We start from the raw sequence: 21,910 nt of genomic DNA on the forward strand, positions 1-21,910 counted from the left end.
TCATTATTGTAAAATCAGCCACACACTGGACAGATAACTCCTGGTTCTAGGAGTTAAGGAGTGACCTTGAAAATCCCAAACACATACCTGAAGTTCTAGAAAGCTCGTCAGATATGTAATTTCAACATGGTTGACCAAAATATCATTTATTTTAAGGTTCCAAAGAAACTGGTTAGAGTATCTCCCAGATACATATATCCAGTAGAAATCCCAGAATTTCTCAGTGATTGATTTAGTATTAACTTGTTAGACAAAAACACACTCTACATTAAAGCTGCAAAAGGTGACTATGTAATCCACAGTTACAGAGTGATTAATAACAAATGTATTGAAATTTCTTGCTTATTAAACAGGTAGAAATGGACGAACAGATGGCTCATCCTCTCTGGACCTTCACGAAGAATATGTGACCTGAAGTTCACTTGGCAAAATCCTAACCATGCAGCTCCACTGATGATAGTTTTGGAACAGGCTGCGAATTATACCACCCCAAGAGGAAGAAAAGTGCTGCTCTGGCAGCAATTTCCAGCAAGGGAAACTGAGGATAAAGGCAGTACAGGAGTAGAGTAACAGCCATAATCTACTAGAGAGGAGGTTGGGAGCTGTGATACTGTACACAAAGTATCAGTACAAAAGTTTACACTGAATATCAAATTAAACTCCTCCAAGAAAATATCTGAAACAGGATCTGCTATAAGATCAAACAGTAACCCAGTCTAGCTAAAGAAACGCATTATGTAAGAGTACAGATGTCCTAAACAGACATTCTTCTAAATTATGCTCTATCACTCTGAATTAAGGCCCCTGTGCAAGGGCATGTGCAGCTGGATTTATAAGAGCTGTAAAAGGGGTGTGTACCTCATTATGGTACCAAGCTCATCTTTATGGGGGCTCCCAGACTGTGGACAGGCTAAAGACAGGATCAGAAGAGCAAAAGGCGCACATGGCTTGAAAGCTTTTTGGGACAGAGATTTTGTCTCTTTGTTTGAAGACCAATTCATTTTTGGAATAACATACTACATATATTTAATAAGTCTAAACTGAAGCAACTCTACAGACCTAGGCATTGCGGGGGAGGGCATCTCCTCAGGATCCAGCCCAGCTTCTGTAGCTAGACAGTGGGATGAACATTTGGCCCTAAGAGAAATTAATGTTTCATTTAACAGGATGCCAAATTAAAGAATAAAAAAAAGAACAAAGAAAGAGAGCTCAATTACAAAGGGTTCCAAAAGGCAAAGTAGCCTACAGACTACACCTGAATAATGAACATTCTCCTAATGATCTCCTATAGAGTAGTTCTTCACTTAGGTTCATTTTGATTTGTGACTACTTCATGAATTTTTGCAGAGACCAAAATTGGTATATAATTTTTTATCTGAGTTGTCATTAATTGAGAACAGATCTTACATCATTTACACATCTCATATACTCAGATTAAACAACTAAATATTACTAAATTTAGTGGAATATAAATACTGTTCCTAAACAACCTGGACAGAGTATGGAACATTTGTTCCCTGTGAATTATGAACTTTAGCCTTATTAGTACAGATGAAGATGTCTCACTTGCCATCGATATGTAATGTCAGAATGAAACACCATAGCCCTCTGTGAAGTTAAAATTCTAATGAAATTTACAGGATTTTGGTTTTGTTCCTGTAGAAAATTGCAGAAAGTGTTCCTTTTTTTTTTATATTTGAAAGGCTTCTGATTTTTATATCATGCTAAAAAAAAAATATCTTTCAGAGAGTAGGCTTCTGTTAACACACCTATTGTATCAACTGTAGACCAAAATCCCACACCCCAAAGAAAAACACACAATGTATTAACACCATTCCTTTCTACAATTAAATCTGCACCAGGACGTGCATAAACAGTGGATTCTGAAACCTACGTAAATAGATTGAAAAGTGAGAAATCAAGCTGGACGATGCTTTAGGAAAAAAGTTGAAATATGAGCAACTTGTAATTTCATGTTTAGTTTTATGATTTTGCCTTGGAATGGTATAATCAGCGGTATAAGTTAGGGACTCTTTGGTTGCTTTGTATTTTTTGATATACACTCGAAGAAAAGTGTCTCAAAGGGGTGCTACTAAAAGGTAGTGCACATTAAGGGCAGGGTCAAAGCGTCCACCACTACATGGATCCTCCCAGCCACATGAGGCTGGGATGCTCATAGTTTACTTTGACCACAAGGCTGAAGTCGTCTCCACCAAGTGGCTCTGCTGCATCTCCATGAGCTTGTGGGGAGACAGCCCCAAACCCCATCACAGGCATTTACCTAGTTCTCACATTATCTATTCAGGCTGGGTGCTGGGTTGAGGATGTAAAGGAAGCTATGGCTGCATTGTTAGGAGGAGAAGACACTGAGAATGTTTGGAATTTATCCCACAGCCCTTTATCCACCACACCCTTATGTGCTGGGGAAACTGCACTTAAAGGATAACAACTGGAAAACCTTTGAGTTTCAGTCTGTCTCATATAAAGCAGCTGGGAGTGGACTTTATAACTGTCTGTTATAAATACTGCAGCTATTTAATTCTGTAATTGTTTTTTCTTTAACGCTATTACCCTTGTACAAAATACACCATGCAAAACTGTATGCAGTGTTGTTGGTCCCAAGATATTAAAGATAAAAGGTAGCGTTTTATTTGCATAGCGTGAGAAAGAGAAGCTTTCAAGCTTACACAGACCTGAAGAAGACTTGAAGAAGAGCTCTGTGTAAGCTTGAAAGCTTGTGTCTCTCACCAACGGAAGTTGGTCCAATAAATGATATTACATCATCCTCTTGTCATACTATGCAAAGTAAACTTGTATTGCATTACTGAGTATGTCTTGAATAAAATATGCCTCCCCATGGCACTCTGGGCACTGCTGAGTAAGATACAACTGTGTCTATAAACAGATTAAATGAAGGGAGGCTTTTATGACATGTTTTTATCTAACCAGGGGTTAACAACAGAACAAGAATGGAGGGAAGGAAGGAGAGGAGAAAAATACATAACTATGGCGCTAATATCTGAGAAAGATCATGTTTCACTTCTAATATAACTGGAATTCAGAAACCTTGCAACAGGGAGCACTTTTACTTCTTTTTCTCAGTGTACATTTGCTAAGTTACAGTGCAGTGATATGTGGGTTTCATTGAGAGAACAAAATTAAAGACTGGATGATTAAATGCAGCTTTTACAAGCAACAAGCAGATTTTAGGTGGTTATCAGGCAAATATCAAGGGAGGTTCAGGTCCAGCTTTCAAAACCAGCTCTGAATCAACTAATAGTGGGCAGCTTGCCTTGATAGATGGTTTATAGATGAATGCAGCGAGACAGAAATCAAACCACAAAGGGAAATTCAATTGTATTTATCTTTACTTTTGATTTTGAGAGAGGATTTCTGGCTATCACAGTGTCCTTCTCTATTTGTCTCTGTATAATGTACAGCAGATATACTTGATTAATGAACTGATTATCAAGTTCTTTAATTATTTTTCAGTAGTTTTGTTCATTATTGCAGCCACAAAGAATCCTTAAAGTAGTGATTCTCAACTCTGCGTCTTGGGAAGGAGACACACATTATGGAATTGATCTCTGCAATGAAGGGCTTAGATATTTAAAATAAAAATCTGACACAATGTAAGAGATATCCTAATCACCATATCTTCCAGCTCTACCTTTGGTAACTATATAAAGTTTCCTTACTATTAACAGTATTCATGAGTTATCAAAGGCAAAAAAACAAAAACAAACAAACAACACCCCCCCCAACAGTTTACGAGTAAACCACAGTAACCACAAAAAAGAGTCAATAACCAAAGTAATTAAGTTTTTTAGCTATAAATAACAATCCAAAATCACCAATAAGATTCCATCTTGGTATCCATTGATGCAAAAGTAGCAGTGAACTTGTTCTCCCTTTAGAAACCACCATTTGTCAAAGCTGTTTTTAATGTTGTAGAAGTATGGGGGTAACACTTGGGGGGAAAAAAGAGAAATACATTGTAACACATGTTCAGCAATTGCTGTTATGTCAAATGACACTAGGTTGGAGTGCAACGGGTGTAAGCAAAAGGAGAATCATGCCCTATGCGAATAGTGGAAAATATCATTAAATTCTAATATATATTTATTTACCTATTTGAGGTATAAGCACCAATCACTAGAGTTTTCCTTTAAGAAAAACTGAGCATCCTGAAATGGAGAATGGCATTTCAAGGGATACTGAAGAAAGAGGGAACCTCCCAAGGACACAGGTAAGATTTTTTCCATGGAATTCCTGCAAAAACTTTCATATCAAAGCACTAATCGCCAAACACAAAACATTTCAGTATGACAGTTTGACAAAGCCATTAAAAGAATATGCTGAAGGTAATCTTTTTAGAGGACTTTTGTGGGCATATGTATATGTACTCTAAAGATCAGTATCATCAATTGAGATAGCTGATTTCTTTCTTTTATCGTAACTTGGACACATCTGGGTCAGGGAAAATAAAGCTCACTTCTAAGTGAACTCTTGAAGAGAGTGCTTTTTCTTTCTCCACATAATACTAAAGTGTCAATGTTTGTGCCATATGATGGATTTTAGAAAAAGTAACTATAGTTTTTTTAGCCATGAAGTTGCTCGCTCAGATTGCCAAATATTTTAAGTTCTAGCTGCTCTTTCCTAAAATTTCTACAACTCTGGAATGTTTTGTTTGAACGTGATCTCCCATAGGTTGTTTGAGAGATTGGAATGCACATTCTACTAAGAGCTGTCTAGTACAGATCTCTTATCAGTTCCTGTTAAGGAAAATTTAACATTACATACAGAGGTTGAAATAACTGCTGGTTAAAGTTAACTTTTGTAATTCCACATTCAGGATGGGGAAAGGAAGAGGAAGGGGCATACAGATCCCCTGGCGAAATGTGGTTGCAGTCTCTTTGAAATTGAGGGAAATTGAGTTTGTGGGGCAGGAGTAAGGCAGAATGGAGGAACGCAGTGTGAAATGAGCTCAGCTTACAGAAGCAAGTAAGTGTGCAGCCTTTTTAAGTGTGGCTCATTGTTTTTTGTATCTTGAAACAGTGCTGTCAGATCTGGGTCACTGGAAAAACTACAGCAGATTTAAGATTCTGTTATTTTTTCATGTAATTTCTTACATTAACAGGACTGGCTTCTCTGATTTAAAAATATTTCTGCCTGATTTCAAATTCAATGCACACTTACGATACATTGTCCAACTCACCTAACTTCTCTTAAACTTGTCTGAAAGGTAATAGTAATAAGGTAGCTGGCACCTTAAATGTTCAGTCCAGGTGTGCCCTAGTTTAATGTAATTAGGACGGTGGGGCTGCCCCTGGGAATCATAAATGACAGACAGCCAAAGACAAGAGAAAGTTTAGAAATTAGAAGCCAGAGACAGAGAATCTAGAGGAAGCAGAGAGTTCACAACCCAGAGTTCAGGAGAAGAGCAAAGCTGGGCTGAAGGCTTCAGGAAGGGGATGCCCCTGAAGGAGGGAGCAGTGAGAGTTCCCTAGTTGAGCAACAAAGCCACATCAGGGTGGTGAAAGCAGAAGACAGTCAGAGGATCCTCTACAAACTTTTCCAGTCTAGAGAGGCGTAGCCAGACAGGTCTGAAGGCTGGCAGCAGCAGTGGGAGATGCCAACTGCTCTCTGAGCTGGAGAACTGAAGCCAGAGGGCTAGAAAAGACTGAGGAATGATAGAAGAGTAAGCCTGCTAATGTTTCTGGGTGATAGCTAGAACCAGACCTGAGGATGAAACGGGGCAGAGAAGTACTCCAGCTGGAGGGGCTGGAATGTGTGGAGAGAGATGCTGAAACTCCTCCAGAGAGCTGGGATGTGGTGACAGATGCTGGAGCCAAAAGGCGAAGCTGGGGTGTGGCAAGAGACCCTGGAGTGTACATGGTGAGCTGATGAACTGTTGGGACCTGAATGAGTGAAAGTATGGTTTGGACTGTGCTGGGAAACTCTAGATTTGGCACAAAAGGGAAAATTGAGGCAAATACACTGGTTGTTGCAGGCCTATCTCAGGAGGGCTCCCGATGCCCTGTCACAGTATAAAGAAACACATAGTGATGAATTTGCTCTGAGCCCTGCCTGCAACTCCATATCACTGAGCAGTAAGAGAAGATGATCGTTGTCAAGGCTTTTTTTCCTAAAAAATAAAACTTTTAATTTTTGATGGACGATACTGATGAGTAAGGATGCAGACAGCTGTTACTGTAAAAGGAGGTTTCCTTTTGTGAAATATTTTTCTAACAAAAAATAGATGTATTGAGCTTCTCTGCAAATAGTTTATAACAAAAAACTAAGTGTCTTGACATCTCTTACTGGGGAACATTAACTGGTCAAGTGGTACTTTTGAACACTCAAAATGAAGGACTAACTGTGACAAGGGAACAGGAAGTAAACAAGAGTTGAAAAATGAACAAGTAAAGAAAAAATAAGTATGCAGAGATGAAGAGAAGAAAGAAGCAAAGAAGAGAGTAGAAAAAGGGAGATAGCAAGTGAGAAATAGCGGGAAAGGATGAGAAAATATATAGGTCAGAAGGAGTAAAAGTGATGGGATAGAAAAATGTAAATATTTCCCTAAGAGGATGAAACATACTTTGTGATTCTATGGCAATGCTCAGGCATCACTTCTATGCACCAAGGACTCAAAATTTAGTATTCAGATATGGAAACAGAATTCTAATATTTCTTATTCAGTGATAGCAGGGCTTATTTTTCCTGTCGTGGATTAGACGGTAAAACACTAATTTAAATCTCTCTTGAAACACCAATCTTTCACTTTTAACTCTTTTAAAGTAAATATGACTGGACAGACTGTAAGGGGATGCACATTAAACTGAGTAAGCAGAGGAAAGAAAAATTCTTTTCAGCGTTTCTTTACAGTGGGAAGCAGTACTGGGTAAATAATATGTTAATCAACATAACGTTAAATGTGTTTTCTCTCTGCGCCGACAAAAACTATTGTATTTAAAGTTTTGTCATATAGTCATAGTCAGATGTTAAATGATTTCATAGATTCATAGACACTAAGGTCAGAAGGGACCATTATGATCATCTAGTCCGACCTCCTGCAAAACGCAGGCCACAGAAGCTCACCCACCCACTCCTGCGAAAAACCTCTCACCTATGTCTGAGCTATTGAAGTCCTCAAATCGTGGTTTAAAGAGACTCCTCCAGCAATTGATTTATTATAAAAAGCATTACATTTCAAGTTAGTATAGGTTAACCATGACCAATTGTCAGGATTTTAAACACAGCAGGTGATCTCTGGATCACCTGGTGGTCCCTTCTAGCTTCAAACTTTATGACAACAGTCCTTGTCTACAATGAGTGCTAATGTGTTTAATCTAATATTACTGAACACGTGACATTGTGTTAGAACACTTAGTGTAAAGAAGCCCTTATTGGTGAGTTCATATTAAAGGGTAAATTGGGAAAAGAAAGGGATTAATTAATTTTAGATTAAAAATATGTAGTTTTGGCTCAACAAGAAGCAACTTTGTCCTAACTGTTCTTGTGGAAATCCACACAATTTATGTGCATTGCTCCCACACTTTAATGATACCATTAAATTCTGATTGGCTGGGTAAGCATATAATTGGCTTGCTGGGTTTTTTTGGCTTTTTTTGTTTGACAACCATAGGACAGAAGATAAAATAAGGTTCTTTTAAGGATGAACCTTCAATAGGAAAAAGGTGTGTTCTTCTCTCAAAGCTAATTAACTCAAATTTACTAATGGAAGGTAAAATTCAAACACAGACACGGCAGTTCATAGTTTACATGTGAGTTAGTAGGTCAAGGTAAAATCTAGGGTCCCCCAAGTCTTTACCTTAACCTGCCAACTCATAAAACAAGGTCTAAACTAAGGGGTATGAGAACAGCCTATTCTATGTTGATTATCAATTCTAATCATAATCCCATTTTTGCACAAGTTATTCTCTATTTATTCATTTTACTATTCCAAATAGAAACCTGTGGTTTCACATAGTACATAGTGTGAGATGTCTAAACAATAAATTGTCAACCACCAAAAAGATATGCATTTACCAAATTCCTTTAAAAAAAAAAAGGAAAAATTAATACAAATTGAGAAAGAAAAAAAAAACTCAGACAAGTGGCTTTATGCATAAAGAAGTGCAATGTGCATATCTGGGACTTCAACTCAGTAGTTTTTCCAATGCTTAATGACATAGCTGTGCCATGCAGACATGCTATACTAAAACTGTTGGCTCTCATTAGCCTGTGTAATATGACTAAGTATATTTTTCTTTTAATTCTTAAAATGAATGTAGAAATAATCAAACCGACTAGGATGGAAAATAGTTAAGTCATAGAGATAACAGATCTCTCTCTACTTACTCATGAGAGCATATAACAGTTGTCAAATTCATGTACTTCCCACTCCCCCCCCCCAAAAAAAATACTTTGTTCACTGAAAGGTCAAGTTTCTGTAGTAAATTACCTAATCTTTATCTATCTGTCTTGTCCCCTATACCATAGTATTTGAATGCTTAACAATCTTTAATATATTTTTCCTCACAACACTTTTGTGGGGTAGGGAATTACTGCTATCCCCATTTTGGAGATGAGGGATTAAGGGATCAGACACATTATGGTAATTGCCCAGGGTTGCATAGGAAGTCTGTGGTAAGGCAAGGAATGGAACCCAGGACTCTAGAATCCCAGGATAGAACCCTAACCATTGAGCTATCCTTCCTCTCAAACAATAACAGTTACATAATTCAAATATTAAAACTATGAAAGTCACCATGTAAGGCAATTTACATAAGTATTCCTTTGTCTTATATCGCCTATGTTCAGTGATTTACAATATAAGCACACAAAACTTTGCTTGAAATGTATTCAGAAAAACTTATACTATGACCCAAAAAACATACTTTTGAACTACTTTAATATACAGAGAATTAATACGCATGTCTTCAACTATGGAAAATATGTTGTTAATATTTATGTTGAAAGACACATGGCTAAAATTTTGTTTCTTTAAACTGCTTGCATACGGTTTAATATTTACCATAACCATCTTAACTTTTAGCTAATGATTGTTTTTGCCCACAAATTGCCTATTTTAAAATGTGCAATATTATACAGTATTTGAAATGTAAAGAGACTTCATAAATATTGATGATATAAAATTTCATGTGGATAAAATGAACAATGTAAATACAGTTAATAAATATTGATATTATAAAACTTCATGTGAACTTCAGTGCATAAAGTATTCTGTGCACAGACCTATATGCTCTGGAAGGAAGCTAGATAGAAAACTTTATGTGAAAGGTGCCTAAAGTTTTCTATGGTTTTCCATCTTCTTAGGGTGTTTTCCATCTTCTTAGGCACAAGTCTTTATGCACTGTAACTTTTCTGTAGTGCCAAGCAGCTAGCATCTCATGTTCAGCCTATTAGAAGGTAAGCACACTCATTTTGTCTCTCAATTTTAATGCCAGAGTTATCACATGGAAAATTATAAACACTGGCATTTGATGAATTGTTTTATTTGCTGGCTTCGATGCGCCAGACAGAAGCATGAATAACAAATGATGCTAATAACTTTGTTCTTGTTTTTTTTAAAGACAGTGTATGCATGAGGTTTTCTTTAGCTCTACATCTACGTAAACTTTTTACACCAGAGTGGTCCAACCCCCCCCCCCGTCCCCGAATAACCCATGAGACACCAGTGCTAGGAATTTTTATTTAAAATGCTTAATTCCTTGCAACTCCAAAAGTATTTTAATGATTTACTTCTAACTTTCTAGAAATTAAATCTGTACCTCAAGGGTAGATGCTGTGATTCCGGTTAGCAAAACATATCTGTGTTCTTCTCTACCAAAAATCTTTATTTTTTTTGGGTTAACTAATCATGGGAAAGCATGGGTTGGCCCATGGATCTTTTGAAGAATTTCAGCTCTCATTGGGAGTCCATGGGTTTGATCCTTTATGTTACTCACAGCATTATCCCTGACCTCCTGCTCTCTATTAGCCTTCCATACTGCCTAGGGTTCAAATTGGTGCTCTCCGAGGCTTTCAGTTAAGTTTGTTCAGCTGTTTACTATTACAAAGCCAATCATACACCCACTCATGCACACACAAACATCCCAAAGTTTCAAATATCATAGCAAAAATCTCAATGTCAAAAGTCATTAATATTTAATAAAAATTAAAATTTTGGAATCTAATATTTCTCTGACAGCTATGACAAAACTTTAGCCTTAGGTACTGTTTATTCTTTCTATTTACAGCAGTGTAAGTATGCATGTATATGTAAAATTACATTTCACATTCTGCCAGACATGATCTAATTGGGTGGAAAGTTGATTTTATGTATATATCAATATTAAAGGTTGCTGAGCTGGCTTTTTCCCCTCAGAGTACAGTCATACACTTCATGTTTCCACTGACAAATTATATTTGACATTTAATTTAAAAACTAAGTTACCCTAATCTAAAGCTCTAGTACAACAACAGTGATAAAGCAATGAAGCTTTCTATGGGACAAAATGAATTTTTTTAGTTCAAGATAATTTTAGTAATTGAAAATGCAATTTAGAATTCATTACTTTGGATGGTTAATTACATCAGAACAGCCACAGTTTCAACGATGATGAACCAACAAAATATAATAATTTCCCCTCCAATAATTGTATTAGAATAAATAAAATGAAAAAAAAAAAAGTAAGGCAAGTGGAAATAAGTATTTGACCTACACTAAAAAGAACAAGTGTATATCAACATGTGATTCACTATCCACCCTAAGCTTTATATTTGCGTGTATGTTCTACCATTTCATAAATGATTGAACTCACCCAGGTACTGGAATTAAGATTTATGGAAGTTATAACAAGGCAACTCCTATATGACAAATATGTTTTCTTTCTTTATAATCTGTCATGATGGGGCAACAGGATTTCATTTAACCCTCACTGTACAGTGTGTCTATAACTCTTACTATAATACAGAGGGAAATTCAGTATTAAGAGCAAAATTCTTCTTTGAGAGCCTCATGATTAATTCCCCTGTTTCTTGCTTCCAATAGTATGAAATACATGGAAGCAGCACTGGGAGTTTCAGTGATGTAAGATTTCAAGCTCAATATCACCACTGTGCCCATCAGCTCAACCCATGTCTTCTCTTTGGGTCCTTAGACTTCTCCCATTTTGTATGCCAATTGTATCCTCATTGCCACAGAACTCACCAGGGGGAAAGAATCCTTGGTCTATGCCCTTGTGACCAAGACTAAGGGATTGCCTACAACAGGAAAGTTATACCAGCATAAGATAAGGTGGGGATAGAAACTGATATAGTTACACTGGCATTAAACCCCACGTGAACACACTCATTCTAATAAAATCCCCTCCCCTTTTTTATTTTCCTCAGTTTAACTTACGTTGCTTAGGAAAGGATTTAAGCCAAATTGGGGGGGAAAAACCCACTTTTACTGCAATAAGAATGTCCCCAGTGGGGTTTATATCAGTATAACTATATTAATTTACCTGTGCTCGTATATATGGTAAAAACAGAAACTGTGAGTGTTGTGTGCTAGGTTCATAACCTCTGATCACAAACAAGTAACCTTTTTAGCCTACAATGTCGCAAATAAGCAGAGATGGCCAACATTAGAAATACGAAAGATGTGCAAACCTGGGTTTATGAAAAATCCCTCACTCTCACAGATCTTGGGAGACAGACCAGTCCTTGCTTACAGACAGCCCCCCAACCTGGAGCAAATACTCACCAGCAACCACACAACAAAAACTCTAACCCAGGAACCTATCCTTGCAACAAAGCCCGATGCCAACTCTGTCCACATATTTATTCAAGTGACACCATCATAGGACTTAATCACATTAGCCACGCCATCAGGGGCTCGTTCACCTGCACATCTGCCAATGTGATATATGCCATCATGTACCAGTAATGCCCCTCTGCCATGTACATGGGCCAAACTGGACAGTCTCTATGCAAAAGAATAAATGGACACAAATCTGACATCAGGAATCATAACATTCAAAAACCGATAGGAGAACACTTCAACCTCTCTGGCCAATCAGTAAAAGACATAAAGGTGGCAATTCTGCAACAGAAAAGTTTCAAAAACAGACTCCAGTGAGAAACTGCTGAGCTTGAATTAATATGCAAACTAGATACTATTAACTTGGGTTTGAATAGAGACTGGGAGTGCCTGGGTCATTACACATATTGAATCTATTCACCCATGTTAAATATCCTCACACCTTCTTGTCAACTGTCTAAATGGGCCATCTTGATTATCACTACAAAAGTTTTTTAATAAATTAGCATTTTACAGTTTGTATGGCAACTTCCACCTTCTCTGTATGTATGTGTGTATATATATATCTTCTTACTATATGTTCCATTCTATGCATCCAATGAAGTGGGCTGTAGTATATGAAAGCTTATGCTCTAATAAATTTGTTAGACTCGAAGGTGCCACAAGTACTCCTGTTCTTTTTGTGGATTTATGCTGAAGACTCTTGAGAATAATTTGAATGCTTCAGCCAACAACAGAAGGAAATTTAAGGTACTTTTGGGAGATACACACATACGGATCATGTATTAGGAGCATACCTTTCTGAATCACAAATATTTTAAATTACTGGTTCCACAGCTAAAGATAAATTTCATCAGTTTTTGTTAATTCAAGGTGCCTCATTCCTATAATTTTCTTTCTTGATGGTACACTGATAATTCCTAACTAGGAATATCATTTTCTCAAGCACATTTATGTTTCTGCTAAAAGAGAAGAATCTCACCATATTTCTACTGTGGAGGAAAAATCCAGTAGGCCTAAACCTCCCAAGTAGGCCTAAAACTTTGGTCAAGCTAACTGTGTGTGTAAAAGCATAAGTAGAAGCTGACAAAAATTCCATTGTGGGGCAGTTGCAACAGAACAGCTTAAGAAATGTAACCCTAATAGTTAGAAATTAGGAAACACCTGTTAACCACAAAGAACAACCTGTCAACAGGAAAAGCTTGTTTTGCCATATCCAAAATAAGGAAAGCTACTGTTAGAACTTGCACTATATGCCAATTAAGGAAAAATGCTGTTAAAGGAAGTGTGCTGAACAAATTGTGGTTTTCAGCTATATAAACTCCTGTATTTTCTGCTTACACAGAACAGCTATGGCTGACTCTCCCTGCATACGTATGCTTGAATAAAGGCGGGTTCTGATTCAAACACAACACATGGTTAATTTTCCACCACACTACCTAGTCTGGATTGTAACATCACGCAGCAGGGGTTTCAGCAAGTGTTAGACACATATGTGGTTTTTGGCTATATGTGCTAAATTACCTACACCATATACCACCCTGATAGTTTATGGCAAGCAGCACTCACTATGTCACAATACCCTCCCCAAAAAATCTTGCATATAACATGTCTAATTTTCACTCACATGTGCTCCCCAAAATACTGTAATCCCTTACCAGATTCTGCATTCTGTAATCCCTTACCACATTCTGTAATTGGAATTTCCATTCCACTATGCTCACAACCATGGTACTTTAAAGCAACTAAAAGAAAAATGTAACGGTTTTGTTCATCCAATAAATCTGACAACAGTGATAAAATTAAATGAAATTAGATGTCAAGTGCGTCTTAATTTAGTCATACTTTGAGGTACTTCTTTCTTTAAGTTCTTAATAAATTCTAAGCAGCATTTTTCTTACTTTACCTGTCTGAACATTTCAGTTATTAGCAATGGAAATAGTTCGTCTGTTTTTGTGTGTACGGTGAAATCACATTTACCGTTTACCAATAAAAATCTAATTCTCCAAAGCATAATTATAACCAGACAACTCCCTTATCATACATTTGCAGATCTAGAAGTGCAAGGTAAGGCCAGTACTGCCTTAAAACAGAAATCCTCTTTTTCTCACAGTATAATCTAGTTTACTATTTTGGTTTGGATTTTAGGATTCTCCTATCACAAATGATGATGGGATTATCTGGAGATTCCTCACTTCTCTGCAGGCAGCCTCAGATCAGTCGTGCCTGAATTTTCACTACTGTTAAGCCTTTTAATGAAAGATTAATCACCAGTTATGGTAGTTCTTTGAGAGAATAGCCTCTGCATATTCACACTTGTGCAATGGGCACCCCGGCACAGCTGAGCTTTATGGAGTTTCTAGAAAGCAATATCCAATAGGCACTGTGTAAGCTCTTTCACAACACTGAGAATCAGGAGGTGAGGTTATAAAAAGGCTATGCTGTCCTCCTAAATGTGGCAGTTCCTTTCTGTAAACCCTAGAATTCTAAACGTAGAACCTGTAGTACGTAGAACTCTACATAGTTTCTGTTTGTGGAAATTGAGTAAGAAGCACAACCCTCATGTAAGGGAGCTGAGCAATTAGGATTACACATGGCTTGCAAGACAACCTTCACAGAGAGAGCATCAGATCTAGATGTTAAGGTCAAGAGACTAGTGTGTGAGAGTATAAACGAAGGACTTTAGATAGCCATCATAAAGATTTCTAGACTTATTTCCTGTAATAGTGATATTAGACAGCCAGTGGGTGGGAGTTGATATTCTCCTTACAAGAGCTACAAAAATTCTGCAGCCTGGACTACATTGAAAAGTTTTGCTAACATAGCTGTGTTGGTTAGGTGTATAAAAAACAAACAGTGATGCCACCACAACCTTCATGCCAGTGCAGCTTACTTTGTTCAAAGGTATAAATTATATTGTCAAAAGCACCCTTTTGCTGACATAAGGGGCAACTCCACTGGAAGAATTTGCTGCTATAGCTATACCATATACCTACTGAAGCTCTGGGAATGGGTGGGTGTAGGCCAACCCATTAATAAATGCCACCCACCCCTCAGCTTAAGTGGAGTCGTCACTGGACCCAGGCATCAACTGATCACGGGGGACAACAAATGAAAAAACAAGGATAGAAGTGACGGTCAGAGGGATGAAATCAGGGATCCAGTAGAGAACACCGAACAGAGGACCCCAGGGAGCCAGTGGATTCAGCCCAGGTGTGACTTCAGGAGGGATGGGAAATAGTCCCCTCAGTCGCAGAGCACCTGCCCCCTGTCCAGCTCCCTCCTCCTGGTATAGCTATACCATATAACTGAACTAGCAAACCCTTTTTAGTGTGGATAAAGCCTAAATAATTTTCTAAACATTTTCATCTTATGACATTATAAATTCTGGGCCTTTTGGCATCTAGGATATGGAATCTCTCTCCCTCTAGATTAAGGTTTCTGCTGTGCCAAAACAGGCAATGCTACATTCTGTCCAACAGCCGAGGTCTGGACATCAACTATTATATTAATACTATACTCCAGTAAAAGTTTGTTATCCACAATTTTGCTGTTTATCAGAAGTTAATATATTTGAATAACTAGTCAGCAAAATTTTGTGGAAATAAAATATTGAGGAAGGAGTATAAATCAGAAAAATATTAAAATATTGCAGGCTATTTTAATTGAATACACAGACCCTTCAGGTACTTAGAGAAAATAGGGTTTACCACCGTGAAAATCCATGCTATGCACAGATATGTGTTGCATGGTGACAACTCTTGTCTCTTTTATCTTGCCAATAATGGAATTGGAGCAGAAACTGAATTTTAAATGTTCTTCCATCCTTCAGTATGAAAGGTTCTATAGAAATATAAAATATTAGTATTAAACATCTTTATAAAGTTGTATGAAATTGAAACAAAATTATTTCCAAATGGTGATAAGAGCAATTTCTTTTAAAAGTGGTAAATTATTTTACAGGGGTAAAAATATACTTGTTCCCATGCATATTTACTGAATTCTTGTTAAGGATCCTGGTTGTGTGATAAAGATGTTTCCTATTGCTTGTAAAAAAAAAAAGGGGGGGGGAGGTGAACAATTGATATTAACTCACAGGGGGAAAGGCAAAGGTCTGATCACCTTGAAGGTGTTCCTTCAGCACATCCTCATCCAATCAGAGCAAATGTCTGATCCTCACTTATCACCTAGCACCTCACAAGAAAATTCAATCCTATCAACTAAAGTGCTGCTAACAGCAATCACTCAATATTATTGTTTTACCAGGCTGGCCTTAGAACATAGAGTAGAAGGGTCTGAGCCATTGCAGTTTCTACTTAACATCTGAATTGTTGTACACAGCAGTTCAGTTATGATTAGAACACAGTGGTTATGAACTGCAGGTAGACAGAGATACTTGGGGATGCGTTAGTCTTTGCTGTTGAAGGGCAGTGGGCAGTGAGACTAAGGCTATGTCTACACTACAAAGATAAGTTGACCTATGTTAGGTCGACTTACAGCTACTGCATTAATTACTGCGGTTGCTGATGTCCACACTACTCTCCTGTTGGTGGTGAGCATCCTCACCAGGAGCACTTCCACCAACTGAAGGTGGTCAGTATGGAGGACTGGGAGCCAGGGTTCACAGCTCCACACAGCTCCCTGGGGACTTCTCACCTCTGTGCTCCTAGCCAGGACGCAGGGGGAAGCCACCTGGGGCTTCTCACCTCCAGCTGGGTGATCCATGCCCGGAGTCTGGCTGGCTTCCATGTTCCTGGTGGGGAGCGGCAACCAGAACCCTGGGGGGGCAGCATCGTTCTCAGCGGGGCTCCTTGCTCGAGTGGAGCCGTGAAATTGACAAGAATGACAGTCAAAAGCAGACGTAAGGAACGCAGTGTCTACACCAACATAAGCTCTTTGCCTCTTCTTGAGGTGGTTTTATTATGTTGGCATAGCAGGGGAGTTACATCGGCAGGAGGAGCATTTCAGTATGTACACCCTCCACTGTTTTGTCGACAAAAGCTGACTTTTGTCAACAAAACTGCATAGTGTAGACAAGGCCTAAATAACAGTTCTTTTGTTCTGTGTACAATCCAATGATGTACAATGTTCAAAGGACAAAATGGGCTGAATCCAAATGCTTGCTGCCTAGAGATTCTGGGCATATTTCTTTTACTACAACCCTTGCAAAAGGCCTCTTAATCAACATATTGTGGCATCCAAGCTTCCTGTTCTCATGTATTTGATCATTTTTGACAATAAATAAAATTGCACATTTATTTTACCCTTTGTCAATCATTTTGAGTGCACACAGGGCTAGTGTATGTTGTACCTTTACAATGCTTCTCAATATGTGAACTTTCGAAACACTGCATTGGGTAAAAAGCGCACAGCTGTCTTAACCTCTTGCGTGCTAAGAATGTCCACTCAACCCAGAACCATTTGAATGAGGATGGGCATTTTATTTATTTATTTATTTTAAAGGAAAAGGAGAAGAAATAAGATGTGAAGTATGCATCCTCGGCCACTTTGCCGAGACTACACTGTAGGGGTCATTCAGAGAGTAAAAACATATTGCTGCTTTGACGGTGTTTAGAAGCAGGCTGCACAGCATTGAGAACTGAGTATTTACAAACACTTTGAAGTAATATCAAACTGTATTTTGATACCTTGGCGTGCTTAACTTAGGTAGAGTAACACATTTGATACCTATGTATTACAGGGGCTATTGAGCAAAAGAAGCTACTAAATACCAAAATAAACTTCAAAACAACATACATTCTATGTTTAAAACGACAAATGTGGATAAGGATTATGACACTGAACAATTTAAGTAAAAAAAAATCACAATTAAAGATGGAAAGAACCATGTGTATGACATCTAAAACAGGCCACTGAGAAACTTGTTAAGGGGAAAGAGAAGTAACTTTCGAGCTGCAGAAGGAAATCTACTGTAATTCACCATCTAACAAATCTGGCCCAAGGGACAAAATTTTACTGCAGTGATCCAACTATGGATTATAGTAACAGAGTTGCAAAATCCTGAAAACAAGGAGTTTATAGTGGAAATGTTGACAAAAACTACATTAGAGCACAGAAAACTCAAACCTGTAAATACCTCTGGGGGACTTCAGGCACAGCAGCTGAAATCTTGGAGCCATTTGAATTAATGGGAGTTTTGTGGTTCACTTTAAATGGGCCAGAATTTCACCCAGAATCATTAAGATACCACTAAGTTGGACAGAGCAACAAGGAAAGCAAGGAAAGACAGAAGCTTGGGAAAAGATACACATAAACAAAATGTCCTTGAAAATGCAACATCTGAGAAACACTTTGAAGCTGTAAAATTTTTACAGTTTCTGTTTTTTTAAGTCTCCAGATATATCAAAAATCCTTTTTATCTCAACAGCAAGGCTTTATATTTTTAATTCTTTTTTGAAAAGTCCAAGAATAGTAAAGATTAAAGTAATAAATTACATCACGCTGTCTTGACTGATTTCCACAGGCGGGGGGAGTTAAAGTTTCTGATTTAATGAATGAAATATGAACAGGCATAACATAGATTTTTTTAAAAATATTAAACAATTTGCAACAAAAAACTGTTTAAAATTAAAGCTGTAGGACAGAGACCAACAAAAAATGATATTGAACTATAAGCTGCCACTATTTCTTAAATCTTTCTACTGTGCTTAAGTATTGCAGATCATATAGGATGTAAGATCATGCTTCCTTCTATAGTACCTGCAATACCTATGCAGAATGGAATGAATTACAGATGAAACACCATTCTTAACAGTGAATTATCTTGCTCTTGTTGGTTTGCATCACAATCCTGACAGTACACACGTATTTTTGGTGTTCCTTTTCTAGTTTTCTTCATATGCAAAAATTCAACAGGACACGTTGATGGTGCTATGTCCATGGTGCCATAGAGGTACATACTGCTTTGCTAGATGTTCACTAAGCAACTATTGGGCAGTGAAGGGGTTAATTTTTTAAAAAGTTATAATACATTTTCTCTAACAAGTAAGAGTTGACATGAAAAACTGTCTAACTACCTCTAACATGCCATATTAATAAAAACTTTTAAAATGTAGATGACATAAATATGTATTTAGGGAGTTTTAAGAACCATTAGTCACTACTGTTTATTGGCACAATATTCATCTCCCCTCACAAAGGTGTTTTGGGGATAAATTATTTGTTAAAGTACTTCGAGATGCTCAGATGAAAACCATAATGGAACTGCAAGAGATAAGCCCTAACTAAATGTTCTTAACTTGGAAGTGGTTCAAATGTTCATCTCCCTCTCCAATTTTAAACATTAGTACTATTCTGCTCTATATTAGCCTGAGCTTTCTGGGCACTGCAGAGCTTAACTTCCTTCAAGGCTCTCAGTGAGGTTTGTTCAATGACTTATCCATCCACAATGACACATCCACCTACCTTTATAGCCATCTAAATTTCAAAAAGTCAGAAGTCTAAGGTAATTTTTAAAGTAATTAGAAATTAAGGAATCTGTGTGTGTTATGACAGAAGGCCAACTTTATCACAAGTGCATAAACTATAGGACTAGTTGTTATTATTGTTAAGTTATAAAATCCCTTGAAAAAAAAAATGTTGTTCACAACATCACTAGTGCAACCTTAACTATAGGGCCCAACATGTGTTTTCTACTTTAGTGTCCAAGCTTTGGTCTAGTAGAAGCAAAGAGCAGCAATGGACACCTGTTCCATTTACACTAATAATAACTTACATTTATATACAGTAAAAGCTGTTTTATCCAGCATGTTGGCAAAATGGGGGGTGCTGGTAAGTGAAAAATGCCGGTTAACTAAGAGGGAGGAAGTTTGGGTGTGGGAGGGGGTGAGGGCCACGGGCTCTGGGAGGGAGGTTGGATTGGGGCTGGATCCAGAGGGTACTCACCTTGGGTGGGTCCCTGCAAGTGGTGACATGTCCCGGCTTCTCCTAGGCAGAGGCGCGGTAAGTGGCTCTGCGCGCTGCCGCTGCCACTGCCCCTGCCCACCCTGAGGGCTGGCTCCTCAGCTCCCATTGGCCGGGAACAGCAGCTAATGGGACCTGTGAGGGCGGCTCCTGCGGGCGGAGGCAGTGTGTAGAGCCGCCTGTTACGTCTCTGCCTAGGACCAGCCGGGACAGGTTACGGCTTGCGGGGAACTGCCCAAGGTGAGAGCTGCCTGGATCCGGCACCCCACAACTCCTCTTGTGTCCCAAGCCCCGTCCCAAGCTCGTGCTCTTCACCCCCACCCCCCAATACCCTAACTCCCTGCCGGTCCTGCGTCAACTGGACTAGAAACTGGACTTAGATCCAGTTGTTCATGTGGGTAAATAATTAAATACAAGTCAAACCTGTGAACAATTTTATCCCTTCAAAAAATACTTACATATTAGGTTACACATTTTCATACATAAGTAAATTTAGCAGGGCACAAGAATCACAAGAGTTTAGAATGGAAAGTGAAGAATACATCATCTGACACCACAAGGGAATTCAGAAGGGCACCTAGGAGCAGTGACGGGATCTCCCACACATTTACCAAGACAGTCCTAACCGGCTAAACTTGTGAGATCTAACAACATGACAGCAAAAGTGCAGCAACTACAGTGAAGTGCATAGCAAAGTGGCAAACAAGATGCTCAACCCTGGAAGCTGCCTGCTTTTCACTCAATAAACTTTTTTTTTGTTATGAGTCTGAATATGCCCATTAAGACCAAAAGAAAGAGCATGTCTAAAGGATAAAGGAAATAGGGAGCTCAAAATTACAAAATCAAGCCAGCAGAAAATTGCTTCACAGCCAAATCTTAAAAAGTATCCCCCTGCCACCTGCATAACCAGCTATATTTAAGAATTTTTAGATATTAAAATGTGTCCAATAAGCAAACACAAATAAGAGAAACAGCCTTTCTTTGCATTTAAAAAGCTGACCAAAAGCACCGTTTCTTGAAGATTTATTTTGTTCTACTAAATATAAAATAGTCAGGGAAACAGCAGGGAAAAAAGGGTATCTGAACTGAAGTCAAATAATGATTGGTTGGGTGACTTTACTCAAAGAAATTTATCACTGATGTTGATTAGCTTGGAAAGTTCTAGAACACAAACCAGACTCTTTGCTAGGAAGAACCCATAAAAAAACCCCCAAAACCTTACTAAAAACTTCTTAAATAACAGACTAATAATAGCACAACTAAAAACCAACAACCAAACAAAAAAATCTATCATAAAGTGCTTGGTGCCTCTTCTCCCAGACAACATCTGATATGCAGATTTTTTCCCCATGTTGACACAGCTGCTGTATCCAAAGGTATTTGCTATCTTTGCAATATTAATAAGATTTGCAATATTTACACACACGCCCTCAGGTGTCGTCTAGAAACGGCATATCTGTAGTATATGCCCAGATCTGACTGACAATATGAGAAATTCAAGAGATACTACTAAATCATTATCCTTTCCCTTCTCCACTATATGAACAATTAAAAGACTCTTGCAGAACTACAAACTTCAGAACTTGTAGCCAAGTAGTAACTTCAGTGCCCACCTAAGTGTAGCCACAAATCTCTGCTCAATTCTCTGTTGTGGAAAAAGGCAAAAAACTTAAGAGTGAAGCCTGTCTTAAGCCAAAAGAATGACTATGGAAAATCAATTAGTAAATTAATTAAATTAGTTAAAAAAAAAAAAAGGAAAATTATTAAAGCCAGTGAACTACTTGCTCTTTCTAACCACCCTGAAAAATTTCTCATAAAAATCTATTGAGCAAGTAGACCGTCAAACACTAAAACATATGTATAGCAGGAGAATATATACAACTAGTCACTATTTTGTGAAAGCTCATAAAACTAAAAAAAATACCCTCTCCCCTTCAGAATAAAATAAACTGATAATTTTAATGAAGCCTATCTGGATGTAAAAACCTTAATTTGGAAAATTTCCCCTTTCCCACACGATCTTCTTCACCAGACTAGGCTCTCTCTAGTTTAATCTTTAAAGAAATAGATTGACAATGGAAGCAAACACACTTTAATCCTCAAGCACCTAACGAATGGAGTGAGTCTGGCAAGTAACTCAACACATTTGACCAGCCAGAAGTGCTGCAGGGA

At 38.0% G+C, this 21,910-nt stretch overlaps 1 protein-coding gene across 4 annotated transcripts in view; it reads right to left on the reverse strand.

Annotated features, from left to right (window-relative positions):
- The window catches only part of DIAPH2 (diaphanous related formin 2), an 807,504-nt gene that overhangs the window by 68,578 nt on the left and 717,016 nt on the right, over positions 1 to 21,910 (reverse strand). For 2 of the 4 annotated variants that reach the window (XM_073360854.1, XM_073360853.1), the window contains one exon: positions 15,490 to 15,658. The exons of 1 other annotated variant lie outside the window; for it this stretch is intronic. In XM_073360854.1, coding sequence (XP_073216955.1) covers positions 15,543 to 15,658 — 116 coding nt within the window. In that variant the 3' untranslated portion in view covers positions 15,490 to 15,542. Of the gene's footprint in view, positions 1 to 15,489; positions 15,659 to 21,910 lie in introns of those variants that run through there. One more of the 4 variants, XM_073360855.2, reaches the window with a different exon arrangement.

This window comes from Lepidochelys kempii, chromosome 9 (assembly GCF_965140285.1).
Source record: "Lepidochelys kempii isolate rLepKem1 chromosome 9, rLepKem1.hap1, whole genome shotgun sequence".
Taxonomy (NCBI): domain Eukaryota; kingdom Metazoa; phylum Chordata; order Testudines; family Cheloniidae; genus Lepidochelys; species Lepidochelys kempii.